Below are 21421 nucleotides of genomic sequence, written 5' to 3' on the forward strand. Positions count from 1 at the left end.
TGGGGTAAAAATGGGAGCTCATAACCCACTTGAATCAAAGTGTGAAATATGATATATCAAGAATTATGTAATGTTTTGAACAGCCAACAATAAAAAATTTAAAAAAAAAATTTTTGTTTATTATATATGACTGTATATATGTGTATATGTAAAATGATGTCTTGTTTATTGGGAATACATTTTGGGAATTCATTTTAGTTGATTCTGCCATTTTCAAACATCAGAATATAATGATAAGAATCTAGATGGTACAGACTAGGCCACATGCCTAGGCTAATTGCTATAGCCATTGTTCTACATGAAGTCTATTATGGACCAAAACACCATAATGCCACACAGGACTGTACAAATAACATTTTCTTCTTCTTATAAGGACACAAGTCATCAGATTAGAGTCTAACCTGAGGATTTCATCTAAACTTGATTACATCAGCAAAGATTCTATTTTTTTAAAAAGTCACATTCACAAATACTGGGTGTTAGAACAATTGTATACCTTTTGGGGAAACAAAATTCAACCCACAACAAATTCTCTATCAACAAATTTGATCACTTAGATGAAAAGAAAAATTCCTTATAAGACAAAGAATAAAGAGAAAAAAAATCCTATGATCCTACAAATGCATGTCAAATTTTTTGACAAAATCCAATATCTTTTGTTATTTAAAAAAAAAAAAAACTCTCAACAAGTTAGGAGTAAAAAGAGATTTACTAAACTTAATAAAGAATATCCAATAAAGAAACAAAAGTATAAATACTATCATCATAAGTCTTTCACCTAAGATTGAAAGACTTAGGATGATAGTCTCTCTCATCATTTACACAAAACATCATATTAGAAGCACTAGTTAGTATAATGGGCAGAAAAATTAGTAAAATTTGTACAGATTTAGGAGAAGAAAATAATATGGCCTTGTGTGCAATGACATGATTTTGTTTTAAAAATTCCAAAGAATCAACCAAAAAGAAAAAATTCTGTAACTAATAAGCAAGCATGGGTTGCATGATACAAGCTTGATACAGTATAAATGAATTGCTTTCCTACCTAACAGCAAAGAAAAAAAATGGAACTTGAAATTAAAAATATAAATCCTTCACAGTACTATTCACAGCAAGAATAGTATATATAGAAAAAGAAGTACTTAGGTATAAAACTAGTATACTATGTGCAGAATCCATATGATGTAAAACTGTTTAAAAAATCAAACATCTAAATAAATGAAGAAGTATTCTGTGTTTTTGGAAAAAAAAAGTATTAATGAACTAAAATAAGATATAAGGGACTGGGACTGTGGTAGCGCCCTTGTCTGGCAAGCGTGAGGCACTAGGTTCGATTCTCAGAACCACGTATAAATAAATAAAATAAAGATCTATCAACAACTAAGAAAAATAATTTTTTTAAAAAAAGAAGATATAAGAAACAAATTAAAGAATGAACTAAGAGCAACTACAAAAGGTCAAAGACCATTAAATAGATAGAGATTCTGAAAAGGGACCAATCAGAACTACTAGAAATGAAAAACACAATAAATTGAATAAAAGGTTTACTTGAAAGAATCACCAACAGACTAAATTACATAGAAAACAGAACCTTAGGCCTCAAGGACAAGGTATTTGAGCTGGAACATTCAGTAGATAGTAAAGGGGAGGGGAGAACATGATGAGAAAGTACAAGAAGTGTGGAATAGAAAAAAGCAGAAAAATACAGGCTAATGGCATTAGGAACCTATTTAGTAATATAATAGAAGAAAACTTTCCAATCCTTAGGAACACAATGGACATCTACATAAAGGATGCATATAGAACCCTAAATAGAAAGTATCAAAAATTAAACTCTAATGGACACATCATGTACAAAATGCCTAACATAGAAAATGAGAATAGAATAGAAAATGAGAATAGAATATAAAGAGAAAAACATCAGATCACAATCACATTTAAAGCTACATCAATAAGACTCACCTCAAACTTCTCAATTCAAACTAAACGTGCGGAGGGCAGGGAATGCAGCTCAGTGGTAGAGCCCTTGCCTGGCATGGTTGAGGCCCTGGATTTAATTCCCAGCATGGAAAAAAAAAACCCTAAATAAAATTTTTATAAAACAAAAAAAGCCAGAAGGGCTTAGAATGAGGTAATTCAATCTATAAAAGAAAATAATTGCCAGCCAAAATTGCTATACCCAGCAAAGCTATCATGAAGAATTGAAGCAGAAAGTAAAACTTTCTATGGTAATGATAAACTAAAATAATTTATGGCCACTAAACCTGAACTACAGAAAATAAATACTACATGATGAGAAACTTAAAAACAACCCCCAGAGCTCTCAAATAGATGTAGCTCTCCAGAAAAGCAATTAATCAAATAAAAATAAAGAACAAATTTAATTTATTAAACAAATAAAATTACTGGAATTAACATCTCTCCATAATAACTCTGACTGTGAATGGTCTCAATTCTTCTCAGAGGTGGGCAGAATGAATTTAAACAACAGAACCCAACTATACATTGTTTCCAAGAGACTCTTACAGGCAAAGATATCTATAGACTGGAAGTGAAAGAATAGAAAAAGATACCTGATGCAAGCAGAGTTTGAAAACAAGCAGGAATACTTATTCTTGTATCTAACAAATCAAACTTCAAGCAAAAAATAATCAGAAGAAATCACATCATTTGCTGGTAAATGGAGTGAGTCCATGCTGAACAAAATAAGTGAAACTCAGAAAGACAAGGGTGAAATGCTTTCTCTCATGTGCAGAAGCTAGAGAAGAAAAATAAATTCAAGAGATCTTATGAAAATAGAAGAGAGATCAGGAGAGTAGAAGCAAGAAACCAAAGGGGTGGGAGGAGGAAAGGGAAAGGGGAATGCGAAATAGAGTTGACAAATTAGACTAGGTGAATTTATGGTGAGACCACAATGTATTATAACTTTATATATGATTATAAGGCATTAATTAAAAAAATAAGTAGAAGAGAGACCAAGAGAGGAGAGAAAGGGAATCAAAAGGAGGGAGATGGGAAAGAAAGGGGTAATACTGGAGATTGGAATAGTTTAAAACTATGGTATATGCATTTATAAATATGTTGAAATAAATCCCACTATTACATATAACTACAATGCACTAAAAAAAAAAATTTAATCTTAAGAGACAAGGAAAACTATTACATATAATTAAAGAGAATAATCCAACAAGAAGATATAATGATAGTAAATATTTATGCCCCAAATGTTGGTGTACTTAATTACATAAAACAAACACTTATTGACTTTAAATCCCAGATAGAAACTAATATAATAATACTTGGTATTTCAACACGTACCTCTCAACATGCAACAGGTCATGCAGATATAAAATCAATAAAGACACTTCTGTCCTAAATAATTGTATAAACCAATTGGACCTAACAGTCATCTATAGAATATTTCACTAAACAAGAACTGAATGCATTTTCTTCTCAATATCTCATTGAATATTTTCCAAAATAGACCATATTTTAAGACACAAAGCAAATACAAATTGCCGTAGTCCAGCTAGGCTGCCCAAGTCTGGCTAGGCAAAATAACCAAGAGGTAAAAAGCAACTTGAAGGTTGAAGCAGGAACTACTTTATTGCCAGTGAACTCAGCAGGAACTGAGAACTCAAAGTAGCGGGCACCCAGGGTAGCAGGAGCCGCCTCTCTGCCGAACTGTAGAGGTACATATACCCAACTAATTACACACAGCTTAACTTAATTGACATCATCTTGACACAGCAGTCAGTCATTAAGGAATCCTCATCATCTTAATGGCTTGCTGGCGTTACTTCACAAACCACTCCTCTTGGCATACTACCAGGTGCCATCTTAACTTGGTTGTGGCCCTCATCAACAAGTCTTAGCAAATAGAAAAAAAAAAAAACTATCCCATGCATCTTGTCAGATCATAATGGATTGACATTAGAAATCAACAGCAAGAAAATTTATGGAAATCACATAAACACATGAAGATTGACCAATATTTTTTAACAAGGAATGAATCACATTTTAAAAAATGAAAGGAAATATTTATAAATTCCTAGAATCAAATGAGAACAGCAATACAACACAAAAAAATCTGAGATACTATGAAGAGGATATTAAGAGGAAAGTTTATAGCGTTAAGTGACCACATTAAACAAAAGAATAAAGATTCCAAATAAACAGCGAATGCTGCATCTCAAGACCATAGAAAAGCAGAAATAAACTAATCCCAAGACCAGAAGAAGACAGAAAATAATTAACATCAGAGCTGAAATTAAAATAGAGGACTAAAAAATAAACTACAAAGGATCAATGCAACATAGAGGTGGTAACTTGAAAATATAAATAATATCAATAAACCCCTAGTCAAACTAACCAAAAAAAAATTAGAAGACACAAATCAACAAAATTTGAGATGAAAAAGGAGATTCATTACAGCAATTGATGAAATCCAGAAAATCATTAGGGACAATTGAAAACACATGTAACAATAAATTGGAAAATCTAGATGATATTGACAACTTTCTAGACCCATATGACCTATTCAAATTGAACCAAGAGGATATAGAAAACCTCAACAGAACAATAGAGCAGTGAGATTGCAAACAGCAATGAGATTAAAGCCACAATAAAAAGCCTTCCAAAAAAGAAAAGCCCAGGAATACATGGATTCTCAGCTGAGTTTCACCAGATCTTTAAAGAAGAACTAACACTAAATTATTCCATGAAGTAAAAAAGGAGGGAACACTTCCGAATTCACTCTATGAAGCCAGTATCACCTTGATGTCGAAACAGATAAAGACACATCAGGGAAAGAAAACTGCAGACCAATACCCTTGATGATCACATATGCAAAAAACATTAATAAAATGTTAGCAAGCCCCATTCAAAAACACATTAAGAAGATTATATACCAGGATCAAGTTGGTTTCATCCCAGGGATGCAAGCTTGATTCAATATGCACAAACCAAAAATGCAATTCATCACATACATAGAATCAAGGACAAAAATAAATGCAGAAAAAAAGTCTTAGACAAACTTCATCACCCATCACCCATTTATATTAAAAACACCAGAGAAACCAGGAACAGAAGGAACTTACCTCAACATCATAAAGGCTATACATGACAAACTCAAAGCCAACATCATACTGAACAAAGAAATACAAAGCATTTCCTCTAAAATCTAGAACAAGACAAGGATGTCAATTCTCACCACTCCCTTTCAATAAAGTTCTTGAAATTGATCAAAGCAATCCGGCAAGAGAAGAAAATTACAGGGCTACAAATAGGAAAAAAAGTCAAATTCTTTTTGTTTGCTGATGACATGATTCTAACCCTAGAAGATCCAAAAAACACTACCAGAGAATTTCTAGATCAATAAATTCAGCAAAGTGGTAGGAAACAAGATCAACATAAAAAAATGGCTTTCTTATACTCCAATAATGGATCTGCTGACAAAAAAAAAAAAAAAAAAAAAAAATTCCATTCAAAATAACCTAAAAACAAACAAGAAAAAAAACCCTAGGAAAAAAATGTAACTAAAGAGGTAGAAGAATTCTATAATGAAAATTATAAAATACTGAAGAAAGAGAATGAAGAAGATTCTAGGAGATGCAAAGACCTACCATGTTCATGAATAGGTATAGGTAATATCATCAAAATGGCTATATTGTAGGAATGATAGCAGAATGAATTGGACATTATTACCCTATGTGCATATATAATTACACAAATGGTTTAACTCTACATCATATACAACCAGAAGAATGAGAGGTTATATCTCATTTATGTATGGTGTGTCAAAACACATTCTACTGTCATGTATAACTAAGTAGAACAAATTTTTAGAATGACCATATTACCAAAAGTAATCTACAGATTCAATGCAATCTCCATCAAAATACCAATGACATTCTGCACAAAACTGGAAAAAAAAAAGCAGTCTTAAAATTTATATGGAAGAACAAAAGACCCAGAATAGCTGAAGAAATCCTAAACAACGAGAGCAAGAAGAAAATATGGTGTCAATACTTCAACCCATTGACTCAGACACTGACTTCCCTAATAAGACTCCTAGAGCTCAAGAAATGAGACCAAGAATCAATAAGTGGAATAGTATTAAATCAAAAAGCTCTTTACAGTAAAGGAAATAATTTAGAGTGTGCAGAGAGATCCTACAGAATGGGAGAAAATCTTTGCCAGCCACTCTTTGATAGGAAATTAATAATCAGAATATATAAAGAACTCAAAAATCTTTAAAAATCTTGCCACCAAAACCACCAATCAACCACTCAATAAATGGGTAACATCTCTCAAAAGAAAAAAAAATACAAACGACCAACAAATACACACATACACACACACAAAAAAAAATGTTCAACACCCTGAACAATCAGGGAGATACAAATCAAAACTACACTGAGATTTCATCTCACCCCAGTTAGAATATCAATCATTAAGAATACAAATGATGGTAATTGCTAGAAAGGATATAGGGAGAAAGATACTTGTACATAATTTATGAGACTGAAAATTAGTACAATCACTTTGGAAAGCAGTATGAAGAGTCCTCAAAGATTAGAAACCACCATATGACCTAGCTATCCCAAAAGAACTAAAACCAGCATACTATAGTGATATGAGCAAACACAGGTATATGATAGCCATATACAATCCACAATAGCCAGTTATGAAACCAGTCTAGATGCTCATCAATAGATGAATGGAGGGAGTTCTACTCAACCGTTATGTCACTTGTTAGTAAATGAACCAGACCTCGTCCTAATTGAACTAAGCCAAATTCACAAAGTCAAGAGTCAGATGTTTTCTCTTATATGGAAAGGCTAGAATGGAAAAAAATAATTTTTTAAAAATTGAGGTCTCATGAAAATAGAAGGGAGATTAGTAGAGTAGAATAAGGGGACTGAAGAGGAAGGAGGAGGTAAAGAAAACTGGAATAACTGGGAAATAAAGTTTAATAAATAATGCCATGTGTATATATGAATACATCAAAATGCATTCCAATTTTATATACAACTATAATGCATTAATTAAAATAATTAAAATAAACAGAAAGAATATCAATAGAGTAAAGGAAGAGGATAGGGAGAAAGGAGGTGAAGGAAGGGGAAAATACTAGAGATTGAAATGGAGAAGACTATGGTATACACCTGTATGAATATGTCAAAATGAATCCTACTATTATGTACAACTATAATGCACTAAACATAAAATTTAAAAAGCACATTGAACCTGCACAGAAATGGCTGACTTATATTTTCTGTTATACTCACAAAGATTTGCCTCCACCTGTGGGTCCCAGGATAGCATTGAGGCCAGGTTTCATGATCCCACTATAAACACAAAAAATATAAATTTATCGTTCCACTTTCAAAGAAATAATTTTCATTTAGACTCTGCATTGAATATTTTCAATGAAGGTTGGTAAAACTGTGGACAGAAAACAAGCACCAACTCTTTATTGGCGTGGGAGGGGTACCAGGGATTGAACTCCAGGCACTTGACCACTGAGCCACATCCTCAGCACATCCCCATCACCACCCCCAGCTTTTTTTTTTTTTTTTTTGTATTTATTTAGATACAGGGTCTCACTGAGTTGCTTAGCACCTCACTATTGCTGAGCCTGGCTTTGAACGTACAATCCTCCTGCCTCAACCTCCTGAGCTGCTGGGATTACAGGCATGTGCCACCAAACCCAGCCACCAACTCTTAAAGAGAAAAAAAACTGATTAATAGAAGTCTAGTATACATAGGATATGAACCACTAGTCAGAACCCGTAAGAATGGTTAAGGTCCCTCTAAGTTGCTTTCATTTATCCTTGAAACTATTTATTCCTTTTTGCAAATGACATATCCAATGTCCAAGATTCCTTGAAACAAGTAAGATTTTTTTACCCATCTCTTACTCTTGTTACTCTTAACACAGTATCAAGTATGTAACAGTTTTCAAGAAATGCTTTATAATATCTTCCAATCATAGAAACCGGTAGTAGTGGTCTCACTAACAAAATCAAACAGACCAAAAATCAACATTTCTGAAGCAAAAATACAAAGGGTAGAATGAAGCACTCCTGACGATAAGAAGCCATCACCTGTTCATAACATTCAAGGAAAATGTAGTAACAACTAGGAAAGGAAACACACATCCTCAAGACAGATCATTTCATTCCTTTTTCTGGGTCCAGAAGTGGACTGGAAAATGCTCAGTTTAGAATTAGGAGACATCCCTCCAGTAGGGAAAATTTTTTAAAGATGTACAAGGATGGCGGAGATACCAAAGTTTCACAAACTAAGAGCATGTGTGAGGGTAAAATATTTGGATAGAGTAGGAAGGTGGAAAAGGTATGACCAGGCTGAGAGTCCAGAAGGCAAATAGCTTGAATTTTATCTTAAAGGTAAGATGTACAGTGCTAAATAGAATGAACTTAAGGAAGTTTAAGGGCTGAGATTCCAAAGGATACAGAGATGATGAAACAGAGTCCTTTCAAAACCTCAATGTCTACAGTCTTTCTATAGCATTAGTAAGGAGGCATAGATGTACTCCTCAGAGAAATGGTATTTATTTCAAGTGTATGGTCAAATCTGACTGCAATTGTTCTAAAATAATGAGTCCCACAGAGGTCGATCTTACAATTACACAATTGTCACAGTGAAGAACTTCCCAACACAAGTGCTTCACAGCACTTACAGTGAAGGGGACCTCAACATTCACTGACTGTGCTACCTGACTTGTCACAATTATACTATGGCTGCCAGGGGTTAAGGCAATATGTACTCTCACTTTGCTCATTAACTGATGTATCTCTTACTAAAACATGAGGAAAAGTGAAACTTGGGTAAACACAGAGCCAGCTGTAACACAGAAAAATGTTATTCTTTTGTTGACTTTTTCGTCTACTGTAAAGACACACTAACAATTGGGTAGGTCCGTGGGTTTAAACCAGTAGCAGAGTGAGCGCTCAGCATGCATGAGGTCTGGGATTCAATCACTAGCACCCCCCTCAAAAATATTCTAAAAATGATATAACCTCTCCAAGTGCATTTACCTGTATCTCTTAATGAATCTTCTTTAATAACAGCTACCTCTAATTTCTTGTAAAATGACCAGAAATAAACTTTTTATTCACTAAGTCTTCACTGTCAGAAAATCTTCCCAGGTTTTTAAAATATTTACTCAGAAAAAGACCAAGAAATCCTGATGGACAGTATATTGTGATGGTATTTTGCTTTACAAATAGAGCTATTTTTTTTCTAAAACATAGCAGCCAAAAACTGAATAACCTTTCTCATGGAAACCTAAACCAGAAATGTGAACAAGCATGAACCCCAATCCTAGGTGTCATTTTAAATATAAAAATTGAAAGAATTCTAAAATTTGAGTGCACTTATATGAGCCTAGGAAAGCATAAGACAATGACCTTTGCTGAGAGGCACACCATTCAGCCATGAACACGTGACGCCTTGAACAGAGGAGACACTGCATGGAGTCACTAGTCCACTAGCCAAACTAATAAGCCAGAGGGGCTGGGGATATGGCTCAGTGGTACAGCTCTTGCCCTGGGTTCAACCCCTAGCACCAAATAAACACAAAGAAATAAACAAAAAAAGACATTCACACAGTTCACATTTTACATCTATTTAACCTGCACATATTAAAATCATGTTACCTTCTACCTGTTTCAGCACAAAATACAAAAAAAACCCCAACATTTTCTTGATTGTTATGTTTCATGAAAAGCTCACCAGCTTCCCCTAAGTCAATTCTATCTAATCATGTACCAAAGGATCAAAGCCTTTCATCCACCATTCCTCTCCTTTTTCTCCTATTCAGGATTTCTTATCCGACACAAGAGAGAGATGTTGAGAAAGAGGCAAGATAGCAAGTGTTCTTCATGGAGAAAGAATTGAAAGAATTCCAAACTTTGAGCATAGCACCCCTGGCCTCAACGCAGTCAACTCTCACATCCTGATCATCTCTCTCCCCATCACACTCCCACAAAAATTCTACCTTATTTTGTCACTCCCTTATCCTCTGAAGGAAGTTGGCTCCTAGTAACAGAAGAGACCACAGTAGTATACAAAACATCCAAAAAAACAGGATTCCATATAGATCTACAGCCACACCAGGTCAAAGGGTTCCTTTATAACCACTCCCCAGCCTTGGAGAGTCGGGAAAATTGAAAAAGTTGCTTGCTTTGACTAGGAGCAATTATTTTCCCTACTAAACAATAAATGAGCAAACGAACAAAACCATATTGTCTATACTGTCTGAGCAAACCCAGATTCACTTCCTATCACTAGAGAGGGGAAGCACAGGTTCAGTTCTCTAGACATCAGGAAAAAAAAATTGACACCCCTAATCGCCAGCATCTGTGAACTCACAGAGGAACCTGGTGGTGAGTAGATTCTCTAGAAATACTCATTTCCATACCACTCTAGCTCTCATTTCAATACCATGTTCTAAATTTATTGCATGATGAAAAGAATAAAAACTGTAATTACTGGGTGCTTTTAAAATAAAATGGACTGAATTTTTTTGGATCCTAGAGTTTCTCACTTTATATTTCAACAGCATAACTTCTATTAAATAATAGTTGTCTTATATTTAAATAATTTCTACCTGATACTATTATGTAGAGAAAGCATTAAGTAAATTGCTATAGTCTATGAATTTGTATAAATAAGTCATTCATTTAAAACAAGTCTATTTGTCATTAGGGGTAACAGCACACACTTGTATTCCTACTGACCCAGAGTCTGAGGCATTGCCAGTTTGAGTCCAGCATTAGCAACTTAGTAAGACACTTTCTCAAAAAATAAAAAGAACTGGGGATGTAGTTAGTGGAAAATTGCCTCTGGATTCAATCCCCAGTACCCAAAAAAGTAAAAAAAAAAATTAATAACAGTTCTATTTGTAAAGCAAAATACTATCACAATATACTGTCATTTCAACCTCCTTGCTACTAGAATATAAAGAGCATAAAGTGCACAAGTACCTAAAAAGTGTCTGGCTCAAAAAGTACACCAGCAGATCTTCTGTTTAATAGTTGGAAAACAAAAGTTCAAAGCTTACAATTATATTGTCACAATCAAAAAGCAGTAAATCACATAGCCAGGTCCACTTCCTCCAATACACAGGGAAAACTAAATGACACATTATGTGGGGAAAAATAAATAACACATTAATTATCCAGTTTTCAAAGAAAACTCAATGCACATGGGGGAATCATTTTTAAAAACAGCACATAAGTTCTTTTCAAAGTTAAACATCCTTTAACAAAGTGATCTAATCATTTCTATCCTAGGTTAGCCAAAGGAAATAAAAGCACATATCAATATGTCTGTACAAAATGTATATGCAAAAGTTCATAACAGATTATTTGTAATAGGAAAAAACTGGAAGTTCATTGTAGATCAATGAAGGGGAATTTTTAAAAGATTATGCACATACTTGATATCTGATAGTATTTCTAACTCTTCTTTATTCTGACCAGGTAGAAAGCCACTCTTTACTTTTACTCGATAGTAGATGTGATGAAAACTCAACACAGCCCCCTCAGTAGATGTCTGCAGGTCCCTGGAGGACATCCCGGGCAGGCCATCGGTGTTTCTTTGCAACATCGGGATACAAATTTGATTATCTCTGAAAGTCATCTGAGGAGTTTCTGCCTTCCTGTGGAGGGAAAAGTAATGGTAGGTTGAAAGGGAAAAGAGATGGTAAGCCCTTCATAACAAACCCTTATATCAAGTCTATTTTAAACTGTGCTGCAGCGAGTAGATTTCTTTCCAATGAACAGCCCACATCACTGTAATAAGAACAACCCCAGAACCCATAAAAGAGGCAGATAGAACTTTGAATCCCTGCACTCCAAATAGGTGTCAAATAATTTCTTCATAAGTAAATAGTTAAGAGTATGAAAATTATGCAAAATACATAAAGAAAAAGACAGATAAAGGTTACATTTGACTGGCTTGAAATGCATATTATGATACAACTTCAGTTCAGGGTCAATGTATATGCTGCCTATATTTCTTTTTTAATTTTTTAGTTCATGACACTGTTATCACCCAAAGGGGCATAGCCTAGCAGTCAGGGACAAAAGAGCTTTCTCAGACTTTGTAGCTTCAGACTTTACATCTCTGGTTGTTATGCACCTTCAATCATCTAAAAATGTAAACCCCAACATCCTCTGCAAAGATATACTCATTTCCCTAATGGGCAAACATATTTAAATTCTAGGATGATTTAAAATTAAGTCTCATTAAATAAATCAAACTAACAGTTAAAAAGCTCAAGACTTTAGAGGGAAAACTGAATATTAAATTTATAAATAATTTTTTAAAACTTTTTTTAGTTGTAGGTGGACACACAATATCTTTATTTCATTTTTATGTGGTGCAGAGGATCTAACCCAGTGCCTCACGCATGCTAGGCGAGCACTCTACCACTGAGCCACAACCCCAGCCCTATAAATAAAATTTAAAGTATTTCATTGAACAAATTTCAAAAGTCCCCTTAGAAAGATTTAGATGAAGAAATAAAGGTGAACAGAAATTGTGAAAGAAGTTTGAAATATCATCTGTAATAAACCTAATTTTTATTTTTAAAAGCCAAAGGCATCCATGAAGAATGTTCTCTCTACCTTTGGAGGACAGCTGCTCCAAATTAATCATCCTCCTGAGAATATGACAAGGGGTGTGTGAAGATTGTTCTGATGGGAGCAACAAAGTCACAGGGACCAGAGGAACCAAACTCCCAACAAGAAGGGAACAGCTCTGGGCAAGCCCAGCACCGATGCATTTTCCTCTCCAGGTATTTGCACACACGGGGTAACACTCAGGAAATTCATGCAGAAATAAGCTTCATCCTTATGAAGCCCCTCATGATCTAAGAACATATTTCAGCAGTCTCTCAGCAAGGGAGACAAAATTTTTACTACTGGGTCAGCAAATATAAGAAACCCTGGTGAGACCAGACTCAATTTGTTCAAGATGATCTTCTCAGACTTTGCTAGAAGAAAATTTAATCCACTCTCAAAGAAGCTATCATCATCCAAATTTTCAATCCAAAATTACCAGCCATGCCAGAAAATAGGAGCTCAGGTTCCAAAAATGAAAACACAGAAGTAGACCCAAAGGAAATCCAAGCTGGAGTTACCAAATATCGACATTAAAGCCACTGATTAATATGTTCAAGAAAATAAATAAAAGAGTGTTACTAAAGAATGAAAATCTATTTTTAAAAGTCAAAATTAAGAATTCAAGCTGAATGTAGTTGTCAGGAGCCACTCTGGACAGCAGCTTTGTATATACCTTTAAATCCTGAGTAAATAGCTACTGGACTGGTGTTGCACCCATTGCAATACAGGTAGACTTTACCTCCGCTTGGATAAGAAAGGTGCAGCTCCAGGAGCGGGTACCACCCGATGGGGTTGAATTACACCCACTTGTTTGTTGTAACCCTATCCTTTGCCCTTTTTTTCGATAGAATGTTCCATGGACTAGCTCCCCCTATTAATAAAACCTGGGTTCAAGGCATGCTCCCTCTCTTTCTTGCTTGCCTTGCCTCCTTGGTGGAAGCTGGGTTAGAGGGGCCATCGCAGAACCCAAAGAAAAAGGTATTTCTCTGTGTGTCATTATTTCGTGCCAGCCCAGTTCTTCTGGAGTGACCCTGACCGGTTTAGTCATGTGTCACAGCATGTACTGGTACATAACAGCACTCCCAGCTATACCAGAGGCTGAGGCAGAATGACTCCAAGTTCCAGGCCAGCCTGAGCAACACAGACCCTCCCTGTCTCTTACAAGAAAATCAAGGGGACTAGGAATGTAGCCTGGTTGTAGAGCACATACTAGGTTGTGGGTTACATCACCATCACCAGAAGGGGAAAAAAGGAAGAATTCAGTGCATAAATTCAACAGTAGTTTGCACACAGATTAGGAATAATAATTAGTGAACTAGGACAGTGGTATCTAGAAAATCTCCAAGATGAAAATGGCAAATAATGAAAATCATCACCATGGAAAAAAAAAAAAAAAAAGCTTTTGATTGGAAAAAGAGAAAAAAAAAACCCATAAAAAGCCTAAGAACCATAGAATATGATGATAAAATTCTCACATACATAACTAAGAAATCTGGGAGAAAAAAAAATACAGCAGAATCAATATTTTAAGAAATACTGGCCAAGTATTTTCCAAAACACAAAGGTATTAAGTCAGAGACTGAAGACACTCTAGTTATACCAAAAGGATAAACACAAGAAAACCACACACAAACCTGACATAGCAAAACTGACCAAAAAAAAAAAAAAAAAAAGCAATGTCCAAATAATTGTTTCTACACCCTAAAACTTAGCATTTACAACACTCTATTCATTTTGGAAACTAAAAAGCAGAAACCGATTTAAAGACTGGCACCCAAGATATTAAAAGTAAACAGCTGGGTTTTTATGTGAACACAGTGAATGATAATAATTAGACAAAATTCTACTCTCCTGAAGTACTAAAAATGAAGAAACAAGTAATGTAGGAACTTTACACTTTTACTTTAAAAACATAAGCCATCTCCCCGGGGCTTCAGAAACCAACATATGCCAATTCCAACACTAGTGATCTCTTTCCCTACTGCCACCCCACATGATGTCCAGTCACTGAGGACATTTCTTACCTCCAAAGATGTATTAAGAGAACCAGGTAACATATTGCTTAACTTTAAATAGCTCATTGACTCAAGATGGAAATGAGACTTTGGTGAGGTTCACCACTAATATGAGGCAAAGTACCCAGGAAAAATCACCCATACCCATAAAATTCAAGTGGGCTAAAACTTCTCAATAACAATGTTAGGCATGTGTATACACTTTCCCTCCCTGTGAATGGATTAGGTCCACTATTCATATTGCTGAGCAGCTTCTTAGTTCCTCACTAGGGTTGTAACAATCCTACTCAGAGAAAAGCAGCCCCCTAGTAATTCATAGGTCACAAGCCCAGTGGTCAGACAGGTCTGACCCAAGCCATTCAACTGAAATACATTGCAGCAAAAAGAAAGGGAGAGGAAAATAAAGAGAAGGAAAACAAAATATATTTCTAAAACCAATATGAACAGTGAATTATCCTAAGATGAAATGAAAAATATAGTAAGGATTTTAAAAACGAAGGAAATATATCTGGGTACAGTGGCACACTTCTGTAATCCCAGCAACTTGGGAGGCTGAGGCAGGAGGATCAAAATTCTGTGTCCAGTCTGGACAATTTAACAAGAGACTGTCTCTCAAAATAAAATTTAAAATGTTTGGAATATAGATCAGTGGTGGAGTCTTCTTTAGCATGCATGAGGCCCTGGGCTCAATTCTTAGTACTGCAAACAAAACAAAACAGTTTTCTCTACTTTTTAGTTCTTACCATGCTCTAAAACCAAAGTGCAAAATTAGTTTTTACACAATGAAAACTGCACATAGGAGAGAAAAGGATGCAGGTGGAGTCTACATCTTCTGCCAGACATCCACCCAGTGATAACTACTGCATATGTTGGTAGAAGGAAAGGCAGCTTCAGACCAAGAGCTCAGGGCCTTCCCGTACATTTTTTCTCTAGGAATAATACTTGTAAATGGAGAGCAGCTCTCTGCCTTATAGCTATTTATCAGGAAGCTGCTTAAGCATATACCTTCTTAAACTGCTGCCTCAGATTACTGCCAAGAGATCAGACACCTGACAGGGAGTTAGGAGCCTCAAGTCACTTTCTAGTGGTTGCTCAAATTTGAACAAGAACACAAAACATGAATTTAATTTTCACAAATTAGCCCTTGCATCTAAAATTTTTTTATTCATCGGTGATTGTCATTTTTCTTTCACAAGTTCACCCTAAAATTTTCACCAGAGGAGTTCCCAAAAAGGGGGATCTCTACCCATGCCAAGTGGGGTCCTTGGCAGTGATTTGTAGGATATGACATGATAAGAAATGGGAAGAGACCCTATTATGAAAGATATTCATGCTTCTTTAAAAGCTAGAGTCTTTTTATGATACTAATTATGTTTTTAGAAGAACATGGTGGCTGCTGTTCAGAGAACACTGGGAGAAGGGGAGGCTGGGGGCTAGTGCAGAAAACAGGACAGATAAGCTACTACAAGAGAATGGGCCTGGGTTATGGCCAAAAAGATGTCAAGTTGAAGGGTTCAGAGGGATATGATAAAGCATAGGCTTAGCACACTCTAAATTTAAAAAAATAAATAAAACAACTTGTAATCAATTAATTAACAAAATAAAAAGTATCATCATGTAAATATTTGCAAGAATTTCACACACAACAAAATGAGACTATAGGTTGGATCCAGGTAGTTCAGTATTATAGACAATGTTAGGCTAAAGAAAAAGGGTTCAGGACTTCTGGTGGCAAGTTTGGGGAAGGAAAGGTGTGGTTAGGTAGGGGTTGTTTTGTTACACAGGTTTTTTCTCAGCGAAGAGTTGTCTTGGAGATGCACTTTTAGAAATAGAAAACTAAAAGTTAATTTCCACTTGAAGGGTTAAATTTATACTGTCTTTGTAGTCATTGGAGGGAGGGAGCAAAGTGATTTAAAATTGTTCCCAGGCCCTCAATTGTCTTACACTCAAAATAATTGGAATACCAAAGAGGCATATTGGGATGGCATTTTCTGGAACCCTTTACTACAGACTCCCATTTGATAGAGCATCCAAGTGTGAGCTGTTTTCAGGGCAGCATCAATGGACCTAAATTGTCACACAAAATTTCAAAGTTTAATATCTTGTTAGCAATAGTGATTTCAGAATTCAAATGGAAGATCTTTGTCAGTAGCCTCCCATCTCTGATCTTCTCTTCTTTAATGATCTTGCTTTCTGCACTACTCCAGTCAAGCATTTTTCCAACTTGTCCGTGTAAATAGACACCTGCCTCTCAGTTCTGTCTTTCCATCTCACAATCTATAACAAGGACTTAGAAACTGGTTTTGCCAGAAACACTGACTCTCCACTTGAGCCTTCAAGGGTTAAAAAAAAAAAAAAAACTTGTCATCTCTGCCTCCATTTTCTATCTGTCTTCTTTGCTCTGAATCAGTCACCTTGAATTCCAAGAACATCTGATTTGATTGATAAAAATCATGTGTTAAATTGAAGCTACCCACATCCAGGTAAAAGCAACTTTTTTTTATCCCTGCCAACAAGACCCTGCCTGACCCAACCTTAGATAATGACCAGCCAGACCACTGTTTGACCAAGACAGAGAGATTATGCATACTTCTGGTTTTACTTATCAATATAATCTGGGAACTCCTGTTTGTACCCCCCAAAGAAAAGACTGGAAATGTGGGTCCCCTTGTCTTCCTCATATAGCTACACTGATATATATTTCCGGCTTTTCACCATGATTTTTTTCCATTTGGGTATTGGAGAAAATAGCCAGACCTGATTCATTTGGATCCCCAGAGTCAGGGGATTTCAGTTAGATGTTCTTACTAAAAGATATTCTTTCTGTTAATCTTAGCTGATGAGATGACTTTTTAGACATTCAATCAGAGATAAAGTGGGTAGTCTTGAGTTCTAGGAGAAATTCTAGGAACACTAAAAAGGTGATAAGCCCTGAAATCAGACAGATGGAATACAGGTATAACTATTATTTTGAGATAAGGCATTTGAACTCCCCAAATCCTTTATCTGCCTAAAAGTAGAGACTTTCAAAAAGAACTCAGTTGTCACAAATCCCATCCTCAGAAGTAATTAAAGAAGATTAACTCTCAACACAGACATTCTCACAAAACTATCACAGCCCCCATCTACTCTCCATTCATCTTAAAGTTATTTCTTCCCCATAAGTAGCCTTCAACCCACACCACCTCACCTATTAAGATGGTAAAGAGGTCTCAAATTTTATACACTGCTTGAAGTCATATTTTTCTTTGGGCCTATCTTTGTCTAAATTTTTGCTTGCTAATATGGCTTTTGTCAGGTGAATTCACAAAAATCCAAACACTCAACTAAAGAGGACAACACAAGTTATTCCTCTACTATACTGTAGACAAAGAAGTTTAAGGGATGTGCCCTAAGGCTACGTGTTAAACTTTAGAGATCAGAAAGCACCCCCAGAGGTATGGAACTTGATAAAGTCAAAAGTTAGCAATTGCCTTCCATCAGCACATTATTCAAATCACTTACAATAATCTGGTTTTTGTTACATAAATAAGTTTATAAAAAATAAACTCTCCAAAAAAGTGATTTTCTTATGTATTACAGCTCAATATAATGGGGTCAGAATAAAAAGTAACTATACTTCTTTTCAATTTTTCAACAACATGCAGAAGAAAGAAAATAAGTGAGAGGTGTGCACTGTCCACTAGATGCACTCAACAGATCCTTAATGTTGGGTTAAACACTAATCAGTGCCTAAGAAAGCTTGCAGTGAGAGAAGGTCTCTAAAGAATATGGTGATGAAAGAAATGGAGAGGAGAAGCTTATCCCCAATCTTTAGGAGAGGATCTAAAAGAGTGACCCAGGTTGAATTAAAGGGATGTATTCATAAAACACCTAGGAAAATCCACCTATGCAGCGAGCATGCAGCCTATCCTATAAGTCCCCCTGCTTTTAGGTAGAGTGGGGCCCTCCATTGTATCCTGGCCCATCACCACCAAGGACTAAGTAATAAAATATCCAAAATTTTTCCATTAATTCCTCCATGTTCTTTCTTTGGGATCAGTAAACAGTGTGCTTGGGTGTATTCAGCCCTGGGGTCAAACAATTGGTATAACTGGCAAGATCCCAAAGGGGGAAGTATTGAGTTGGCTCTGGAGTTGGAAAAGGGCATAGAGTCTGTGGAGGAGACACCAGACTGCCCATAGCCTCATTGTGGTTTGAGGTAGCTTCCTTACTAGAGGAGTTAGAACTCCAGTGTGAGTATGGGGACACTGCAAATGCAAAGAGGAGTGCTGCAGTTATTGAAAGCAGTATTCAAACTAGTCATGAGAAAGTGAAGGGACTACCAAGTAGTTGTAGGAAAGCAAAAGGAGAATGAAGCCACAGTGGTGGCATGGTCCCTGCTGTGTGCATAAAAGTTTGCCTCAGACAGGGAGTTAGCTACTCAGGCTCAGCTCTTCAGAGGACAGGAAGATTTAAAACTAGAGAGGTCCATTTTATGCAGGTTGACAGCAAGAATGTGCTCTCATGGCATTTAAAACTTACTGACTACTGTCTACAGGTCATGAACTGCTGTTATGCTGAACTGAGGGAACATTGTGAGCCCAAGCCCATGTTAGGGCATTGGTGACTAATGAAAAGCGGGACTCTCAGATGTGGGCCCACTCAGGGAATCCACATTTCCAGTGATTCAGAAGTTGAGGTGAAAGATAAAGCTATAGTAGAAGCTAGACCAGTATTGGTCCAAAAGTTAAAGACCTAGCAGAAACATCTTGAGGATACAAACCGAGAAGTGCTCCCTATTTCAAAGAGAGATATTTCCGTACCACCATGAGACCATACATTCCCATGGAACTGGTGGAACTGGGGTTCAAGTTCAGGCAGAAAATGAAACAAAATGTACCTTCTTGGATGTTCTGCTTGTGGGACACTGGAGCAGATGGTGTAGAACTGTCTAAAATGGCTTTAGTAAATGCTCACCCTGATTTATGTCGGTGAATTTACACCAATACTGCTGATGAAAGTGTGATGTATTATTAGTTGGGCTGCTTCTTTTCATTCACAGTACATGACCAAATTCAGGAGATGCACCTACACCCAGAGGCACCTAGACCTCTATGGGAGGGAGCCCTATAGAACTATTTATAGGAACTAGCATTAAAACATGCTATTTATGTTGTTTTAGTCAGCTTTCTCACTGCTGTGACTAAAGGACCTGACCAGCACAATTATAGAGGAAGAACATTTATTTGAGGGCTCACAGTTTCAGAGGTCTTAGTCCATAGAAGGTTATGCTCCATTCCTCAAAGCTGGAGATGAGGCAGAACATCATGGCGGAGTGTGTGGCAGAGGGAAGCAGCTCCCATCATGGTGACCAGGAAGCAGAGAAAGACTCCAATTGCCAGATACAAATATGTACCCAAAGCCACACCCCAATTCCCACCTCCTCCAGCCACACCCTATCACTTCAGTTACCACTCAGTTAATCTCTATCAGGGGATTAAATCACTGATTGGGTTAAGATTCTCACAACCCAATCATTTCTCCTCTGAACCTTCTTGCATGTCTCACATGTGAGTTTTTATGGGACACCTCACATCCAAACCATAACATATGTGAAGCCTTTCCCAGGACATGACAGTGTGACTTTTTCTGCTAGGATAAGGGCTGCAATGTTACATGCAGTGTCTCCAACCATTTATTATGCCCTGGTATCAATATTATCCCCATTAGGAGGGCAGTCTCTCCAGAAAGCAGCATGACAGATAGCAGACCTAGGGGACACAGAAAAATGGCAGCAGAAAATAGAGGTTCATAAAACCCAGCCAAAACTGGAAGGACCTCTCTGAGTCTCCTGTAAACAGAAGTGGGTGGATTTAATAACAGCAGGAGTGAATGAAAGAAAAATAGATAAACAACCTAATGTTTCCCTGGAACAGTTATGGAAACAATTGCCAAAGGACAAGAGTTTCACCATTACCTCTCAATAAGGAAAAGGGAAACAGAAAGGGAGAGCGGACTTCACCCCAAAAAGAGACAAGACAAGCCTTTCCTATTAGGAGAATAATGAAAGCAGAGCCCAAGACTCTCTCAAAGAAGCCTTGCAGCCCTTGGGTGTGGGACAAATAGGGGAGAGGTCAAGGTTCAAAAGTCCGAGCCTTATCTCTGGACTGGAAGCCATATATTGAACCGACAACACATTGGTCTTCAAAAAATATTCAGAGAGTAACTGCATTAGTGGACATGGGAGCTAAGTGTACACTGATATATAGTCATCCTGACTAATTCTCAGGCAGGTTAACTACTATTGATGGATACAGATAAAAAACAGTGAGAGTCAACATTGTAACATAGATGCTATGGCTTGGACACCTGCTGCCTTCCCCCTACATAGTATTCATAACTCCCATTCCTGAATATAGAATGTGTTGTTATCTTACGGGATACATGTCTACAAATCACCACAGCTGAGGTCCATTTGAGTCCTCAGAAGATTAAACACATGTCAGCTGTAAAACCAATATTAAGAGGGAAAGTCAGGCACAGTGACACAGTGACACAATCCCAGCACCTTGGGAGGCTGAGACAGGAGAATCGTGATTTCAAAGCCAGCCTCAGCCAAAGTGAGACACTAAGCAACTGAGTGAGACCCTGTCTCCAATAAAATACAAAATAGGGGGGTGCGGCTCAGTGGTTGAGTGCCCCTGAGTTCAATCCCTGGTACCAAAAAAAAAAAAAAAGAAAAGAAAAGAAAAGAAAGAAAGAAAA

General features: G+C 36.5%; 1 protein-coding gene across 4 annotated transcripts in view; it reads right to left on the reverse strand.

Annotated features, from left to right (window-relative positions):
• Window positions 1–21421, reverse strand: part of LOC107141309 (broad substrate specificity ATP-binding cassette transporter ABCG2-like) — a 57411-nt gene that overhangs the window by 27555 nt on the left and 8435 nt on the right. For 2 of the 4 annotated variants that reach the window (XM_015484539.2, XM_048813594.1), the window contains exons 4-5: window positions 11471–11692; window positions 7293–7352 (exon numbers count right to left, since the gene is read on the reverse strand). In XM_015484539.2, the coding sequence (XP_015340025.1) occupies window positions 7293–7352; window positions 11471–11673 (263 nt within the window). In that variant the 5' untranslated portion in view covers window positions 11674–11692. Of the gene's footprint in view, window positions 1–7292; window positions 7353–11015; window positions 11164–11470; window positions 11693–21421 lie in introns of those variants that run through there. The other 2 variants (XM_015484541.2, XM_048813595.1) reach the window with 2 other exon arrangements.

The sequence above is a fragment of the Marmota marmota genome, unplaced genomic scaffold, assembly GCF_001458135.2.
Source record: "Marmota marmota marmota unplaced genomic scaffold, marMar, whole genome shotgun sequence".
Classification (NCBI taxonomy): Eukaryota; Metazoa; Chordata; class Mammalia; order Rodentia; family Sciuridae; genus Marmota; species Marmota marmota.